This window comes from Neomonachus schauinslandi, chromosome 1 (genome assembly GCF_002201575.2).
Source record: "Neomonachus schauinslandi chromosome 1, ASM220157v2, whole genome shotgun sequence".
Lineage (NCBI taxonomy): Eukaryota > Metazoa > Chordata > Mammalia > Carnivora > Phocidae > Neomonachus > Neomonachus schauinslandi.
The window spans coordinates 132,667,527-132,675,521 of record NC_058403.1 but is presented as its reverse complement, the minus strand read 5'-3'; the positions used below and the strand labels follow the sequence as shown (position 1 = coordinate 132,675,521).

The window sequence follows — 7,995 nt, the reverse complement described above, 5'->3', positions numbered from 1 at the left end:
GATCCCAGGACTCTGGAGTCATGACCTGAGCTGAAGGCAGACGCTTAACCATCTGAGCCACCCAGGCACCCCAAGCTTTATTTTTTATTATAAAAATATATAATAATTGTAGAGAATTTAAATATCTCGATAAAATGGGGGGAGCATCTGGCTGATCCAGTCGTTAGAGCATGCAACTCTTGATCTCACGGATGTAAGTTCAAGCCCCACGTTGGGTGCAGCAATTACTTAAAAAAAAGATCTTTAGGGTGCCTGTCTGGCTCAGTTGGAAGAGCATGTGACTCTTGATCTCGGGGTCATAGTTCGAGCCCTACATTGGGGGTAGAGTTTACTTAAATAAATATTAAAACAAATACACACATACATACATACATATCTCAAAAAAAAAAAAAAAGAGAAAGTAAATGTAACATTGAAATCCCATTAACCAGAGATAACTGTAGTTGATATATTGAACATCTTTCTAACCTGCATGCACTAAGCTATCTATCTTTACTTAAATGGGATAATATTCTCCATGCTTCTGGGGAACCTGCTATATACATTAAATGTTTTTTATTTAAAATAATATGTCAAGGGCACCATTCAATAACAATAAATATATAACATCTTTTAAATACACTTAATTTTAGTCATTACAAGCAATACGTGTTTCTTTTATAAAATACAAAGAAAAGCTCCCATAATTCCGTCTTTCACAGATGCCTTTCTTTGTGTGTTCATATGTGAGTATATACATGTGTTTTGTTCCCCATCATATATACTTTTTTCTATTTGCTTCCCCCCCATTTAATGAAATACCTTAGTTGCCTTTTCATGTCAATATCCATATTGTATTTTTCAGTATTACAAAATACAATGCCTATATATCTTTGTGAATGTGATACATGTTTTTAGGATACATTCCTAAATTTATGAGCATTTGAAATATTTACTCTTAGAGCCAAACCATCCATCTGAATAGCTGCCCCAATTTGCCCTCACACCTATAGTATATTAGAATTTCCATTTCCCCACATCCTCCTTAATAGCGAGCCCTGCCAATCTTCTTTATTTTTACTTAACTGAAAGACAAATTAGGATTTTACATTATTGTTTTTATTTACATTGTTTGGGTTACTAGTGGCGCTGAATCTCCATAATTTCTTTCTAAAATTTTTTATTTATTTTTTGACACAGAGAGAGACAGCGAGAGAGGGAACACAAGAAGGGGGAGTGGGAGAGGGAGAAGCAGGCTTCCGCGGAGCAGGGAGCCCGATGTGGGGCTCGATCCCAGGACCCTGGGATCATGACCTGAGCCGAAGGCAGACACTTAACGACTGAGCCACCCAGGTGCCCCAGTCTCCATCATTTCTTAACCTTTTAGTTGATCTCTAGTTTTAGTCTTACTTTTCTTATCTAGAAATAGAAAACTAATACCACATCATGACTTCAAAAAGTACAGTATTAGATCCTAAGTATAAAGACCTCCCTTTGGGTTCTCAGGCTTCAGTTTCTAATATGAGATAAGTGATTATAATGAAATGGGAGGGTTGCAATGTTCTGATGATCTCACCAAATCTTGGTGAGAGCAAGTACAAAACAACAGCCTCTCAGATCTTAGCAGAATGGAAAGGACAGCTGGTGTCCCAAAGCATTGCAGTACCTCCCCTGATCTTGAGGATTTCTGTAACATTAATGGGGCCTGCATTATTCATCATTTATATGTCTTTCTCCTCCATCATTTCCCTACTTACCTACCAAGTATTAACACAGGAACTCTTGTCCTACCAGTCTCCCAGCTCATGTGGGAGAATGCTTGTCCTCTGTAGCCAAATCTGTACAATCCTGGCACTGTTACAATTCCATTTAGTTCCCACTCTCGTTTTCATTGTCAATGAGAGCATAATGTGCTTCTGCCAAGATAAGGTTATTTGTGTTGCTTCCTCTTTTTTTCACAGGAGAAGCAAAGAACCGAAAGTATAACCCATCAAGTTTCCATAGGTTTAACTTGTATGGGGTCCCAACACCACATTTTAATGATGGAAGAGCCATGGCAAAAACTTTATATTGGCTCCATGAGCTACAAATGTAAGTTTAATTATATTGGGTTCTGAAACAGGTATTAGATATATGACACATGGAAGAAGAGTTGTAAATTAAATTTATTTTTTGAAGAGGTGTAATACATTGATATGGTTAAAACATAAAATTAATAGGAAAAGACATACAGTGATATGTTTCCAAACCGTCCAGTTCTCCCAGAGATAACCACGATACTGTGTATGGGTGTCATTCTAAATTACTTCATGCCTTTATAAATAGCAGATCTGAAGATATATGTGCATGTTTGTAATCTATAGAATTAACCCTATTCATGTTTTTTCTTTTCTTTTTTTTTTTAAAGATTCATTTATTTACTTTAGAGTGGGTGGGCAGAGGGAGAGGGGGAGAGAAACCCAAGCAGACTCCATGCTGAGCGCAGAGCCCAACGTGGGACTTGACACAGGGCTCGACATGGGGCTTGATCTCATGACCCCGAGATTGCGGATCCCGAGATCACAACCTGAGCTGAAACCAAGAGTCACATGCTTGGTCTCAAGCCAAGAAAGGCCAAAGAATGCCAATAGCCTCCAAATGTTGGAAGAAGCAATGAATAGATTCTCCCCTAGAGCCTTTGGAGAGAATACAGCTTTGCTGACACTTTGACTTGTGACTTCCGGCCTCCAGAATTGTGGGAGAATGTTTTTGTTGTTTAAAGCCACCAGTTTGGGGTGCCTGGGTGGCTCAGTCGTTGGGCGTCTGCCTTCAGCTCAGGTCATGATCCCAGGGTCCTGGGATCGAGCCCCGCATCAGGCTCCCTGCTCGGCGGGAAGCCTGCTGCTCCCTCTCTCACTCCCCCTGCTTGTGTTCCTGCTCTCGCTATAATAAATAAATAAAATCTTTAAAAAAAATAAATAAAGTCACCAGTTTGTGGGAATTTGTTGCAGCAACCACAGGAACCTAATACATTGTGCTTGCACTTCTATGTATCAATGCTAGAAGTGGATTTGTTTTGCCTTCTGCCCTCTTTAAAGAGGATGCTGGCCATCCAAGTCTCCGTGGGTCTCAGTGTGCACAGGAAGTTTGCCTTCCCACAGATACCCAACCTGCCTGGCTCATTTGTCTGTCTGGTCTATAGGAGCTCCCTGTTACAGAGGCAAAGTGCTAAGTGCTTTACATAGTATTAAATTAATCCTACCAATAACTCCGTGAGGTAGGTGCATTATAATTTTTATCCTTTCGATTTTACAGATGAAGAAACTGAGGTACACAGAAGTTAAATCATTTACCCAATACTATGCAGCTAAGAAGTGCTAGGGGTAGGAATAAAACCCAGGCAGTGTGGCTCCAGAGGCTACTGCTAACCACTCTACCAGGTTTATAGGCACTGGATTCTATGATCATGGGCCTGAAATATCGATTTCCATTCCTCTTCTATTTTTTTATTATTTGAGTTTCTAATACTTGAATTATTCAAAAACAATAATGGTAAAACACAAATACCAAATAAGTTCTTAAAGTATTCTACTAAACCTGTATGAGATAATTTTCTTTGGAGTACAGAAGAAGGGCCCATATAACAAATATTTGTTAGCTGATTAATATTAAAGCAGTTAAACCATATATAAAGGAAAACATGAAGAAGTGATTTAAGTATTTATTTAAATATTTAAGGATTGAAGATATATATAATTATAATATATAAATTAATGCTTAAAGGGTGATAACAAAATTTGGTTTATCCATTTTAGAAAGCTTAGAAATAAAAACCTGCTATCAATTTATAAAAGATCTGAAATAAACACATTAACAACAATGCAGTCCTTTTTCTTTTTAATAGATTTTATTTATTTATTTGACAGAGAGAGATAGTGAGAGAGAATGCACAAACAGGGGGAGCGGCAGGCAGAGGGAGAGGGAGAAGCAGGCTCCCCGCTGCCCAGGACCCTGGGATCATGACCTGAGCGAAAGGCAGACACCTAACCAACTGAGCCACCTAAGGTCCTGACAGTGTGGTCCTTAAAAACATCCTAAGAGCAGAACCTTTAGGTTAATAATAAGGACATATTTATCAATGATTTGGTGGGATAATCATAGAAAAATACACTGAGTACACCCAAAACTAATACAACGTTATATGCCAATTATATCTAAATTAAAAGAATACACTGAATTTGTAAAAGCAGGTAATATGCAGGGTTCATTTTCGTCCAACTTGTTTCTACCCCCAAGGAAACATTGCTTATGGAACAATGCTTTATTTGATCATACTTCTTATATTTTGAAACTTAATTATTGCTAAAGCAATAATTCTTTATTGCTTTGGTTTGCTGGATTTTAAAAAGAACTCACTGGGGCACCTGGGTGGCTCAGTGAATTGAGTGTCCGACTCTTGGTTTTGGCTCAGGTCATAATCTCAGGGTTGTGGAATCGGGTCATGACCTCAGGGTTGTGGTATTGAGCCCTGTGATGGGCTCTAGGCTCTGGGCTCCGGGCTCAGCGTGAAACCTGCTTGAGATTCTCTCTCTCTCTTTCCCTCTCCCTCTGCCCCTCCCCCCCACTCTCTGTCTCTCTCTCAAATAAATAAATAAAATCTTACTATTTCACTATTTCATTCTTCAGTGTGATTTCTATTACAATTTTGGAGTTAAGTATCTCAATTTTATATATATATATATTTTTTTTAAGATTTTATTTATTTGGCAGAGAAAGAGACAGTGAGAGAGGGAACACAAGCAAAGGGAGTGGGAGAGGGAGAAGCAGGCTCCCCAATGAGCAGGGAGCCCGACGCGGGGCTCGATCCCAGGACCCCGAGATCATGACCTGGGCCGAAAGCAGACACCCAATGACTGAGCCACCCAGGCGCCCCTCAATTTTATATTTTAATGTAAACTTGGTTTACACTCAACTTTTAAGGGATATATTTCCTCTATAAAGCTACCTCTATCTATATTCTGTTTATGACCTTTGGTTTGAAGAATCGGTTAGAATCTTCATGTGATAGGTGAGTGTGTGTGTCTGAATGAAAAAAATTCACACGAAGGCCTTTATTTCAAGCTGTTCAGTGAATGCTGTGAGGCTGTGCAATGATGTTGTGCAGTTATGGATATTTCGACATACGTGACTGCTTACAGATACTTCCTAGATCTTCCAGAAACATAATCCAGGCACTTTTAGGGCAAAAGGAGTAGGCTCTGTGACTTATAATCCTTACCCACTTCATCCCTGCATGTTCCTAATTATGCCCTTTGGAACTGGTTTTTAGAATGTCAACTTTATTTGTTCAAATTATGGCCCTTAAACTGCCATTGATTTATTCTGACTATACCAGTATTGTTCCTTTTTCCCCCGTTTTTGAACTAATGGGAAGTAAAGGAAGACAGAAGAGATGAACTACTTTATATTTCATCTTTTGTTTCTCCACAGAGTGTCACTCTTCTCCAGAAATTTATTCAGCTCGGTATTTCAATAGTACAGGAAATAGTTTTAAAAGCAAATGGAGTTTAAGAATTAAATGTTCATTGTTTTTAGTCTTAACAAAACAATAGAGAATTTATTAATTTTAATGTTATTAAATAGTGTTGTAATTTTCCAGTTCTCAAAAGAACTGGATTTAATCACAGTGATAGAAGTAATGAAATCATGTTACAGAAAATTGGCAAAATAAAATCACCCATAATCCTGTCTCCAAAATTCAACCACTGTTATCTTTTTTTTTTTTTAAAGATTTTATTTATTTATTTGAGAGAGAGAGTGAGAGAGAGAAAGAGCACAAGAGGGGGGAGCGGGAGAGGGAGAAGCAGACTCCCTGCCGAGCAGGGAGCCCGATGCGGGACTCGATCCCGGGACTCCAGGATCATGACCTGAGCCGAAGGCAGTCGCTTAACCAACTGAGCCACCCAGGCGCCCCACTGTTATCTTTTTAATGTATTTCTTTCTAGTGTAGCTTCCTGTGTAAATGTTTACATAGCTTTAATCAGAGTGCAATCCTATTTTATATCCTGCTTTTTCACTTAACATGAAATAATTTTATATTGTGTATTCTTAATAACCAATATTTAAAATGTATGCAAACTGTATTCTTGTCAGTGTGACATAATTTAATCACCCTCCATGATCAAACATTTATCTTCTTTTTTTCCTTTGTAGTCAATGAGGCTACAAACATTTTTATATCTATAACTTTCCCACATTTTATTTTTAAAGATTTTATTTATTTATTTGAGAGAGAGAGAATGAGAGAGAGAGAACACATGAGAGGGGATAGGGTCAGAGGACGAAGCAGACTCCCTGCCGAGCAGGGAGCCCGATGCGGCACTCGATCCAGGGACTCCAGGATCATGACCTGAGCCGAAGGCAGTCGCTTAACCAACTGAGCCACCCAGGTGCCCCACTTTCCCACATTTTAAATTATTGTGTGGATTATCTTCCTAGGATTGGTTACCAGGCATAGATAAAAGGGAATGACCATTTTTATGCTTTTTGAATCATATTACCAAATTATTTCCAAAAGGATTATAGCAATTTGCACTAGCAATCTACCAAGTGTTTTACCATACATTGTGCTAATGTTAGGTATTCTCTCTTTCTGTCTCTCTATTTGCTTATGCACTGCATTCAAAGTACCACTTTGTTTTTCTTTTATTATAGATTTATTACTGGAGGGAATCATAATTTCTCCATATATTTGTTACTAGATGTGAATTATCTGTTTATATCCTTTGGTTATTTATTTATTTGGTCCTTAATTTTCCTCTAGAAATTTTAGTAGTTGCATTTATGATAATGTTAACACCTTGGTTTTGTTTACTGAAAAAATTTTAAATCTGCTTGTCTTAGTCTTTAGACAAAATGTTATTTTTTAAAAAAAAGATTTTATTTATTTATTTGACAGAGACACAGCCAGAGAGGGAACACAAGCAGGGGGAAAGGGAGAGGGAGAAGCAGGCCTCCTGGAGAGCAGGGAGCCCGATGCGGGGTTTGATCCCAGGACCCTGGGATCATGACCCGAGCTGAAGGCAGATGCTTAACTACTGAGCCACCCAGGTGCCCCCAAAATGTTATATTTAGATAAAATGTTATATTCTGTTATAAACTTATCTGTATAATACAGCTTTTTTTTAGCATATAACTTTTCTTGAAACTGTGTGTATTTTTTTTTTTTTTTAAGATATTTATTTGACAGAGAAAGACACAGCAAAGAGGGAACACAAGCAGGGAGAGTGGGAGAGGGAGAAGGAGGCTTCCTGCTGAGCAGGGAGCCTGACACAGGACTCTATCCCAGAACCCTGGAATCATGACCTGAGCCGAAGGCAGACACTTAATGACTGAGCAACCCAGGCGCCCCTGTGTGTATGTTTTGATGGCCCAAATGATACTATGGTATTCCAAGGGGCACCTGCGTGGCTCAGTTGGTTGTGTCTGAATCTTGATTTCAGCTCAGGTCATGATCTCAGGGTCTTGAGATCAAGCCCTGTGTGGGGCTCCACGCTGGATATGGAGCCTGCTTAAGATTCTCTCCCTCTTTCTGCCCCTCCCCTCCCCGCTGGGGCTCTCTCTCTCTAAAAAAAAAAAATAATAATAAAATAAATAATAATAATTAAGAAAAAAAAAAGAACCAATGATACTATGGTATTTCTCATTGTATGTGTATTTGGCAGCCAAGAATACTTAGATAATAGAGATGCTTGACAGCTTTCTAATTTTATAGGAAAAGAGGAGCTAAGGTCGTATCCAAGAGAGTTGATGATTTCAAAGAAAAGTTTCAACATAAACTTGGAAGAGTTTTAGATCCGTAAGTTAATAATTAACTTTGAATTGATAGCGTCTTGGGATGGAATATAAAAAGTACTCTTTCGGTAAATGTTGGTTTGTTTTCTGTTAGGTTCTATCCATTAAGTAAGAAAGTCATCCTTTTGTGATAATCAGGGAACTCTCTTAGCTTCTGTAGGGCCTGAGGTTCTAGGAAAGTGT

General features: G+C 38.5%; 1 protein-coding gene across 1 annotated transcript in view; it reads left to right on the top strand.

Annotated features, from left to right (window-relative positions):
* EFHB (EF-hand domain family member B) overlaps positions 1 to 7,995 on the top strand; it is a 58,052-nt gene that overhangs the window by 29,628 nt on the left and 20,429 nt on the right. The window contains 2 exon segments of the mRNA XM_021678800.1: positions 1,941 to 2,070; positions 7,733 to 7,816. Of these exon segments, the coding sequence (XP_021534475.1) occupies positions 1,941 to 2,070; positions 7,733 to 7,816 (214 nt within the window).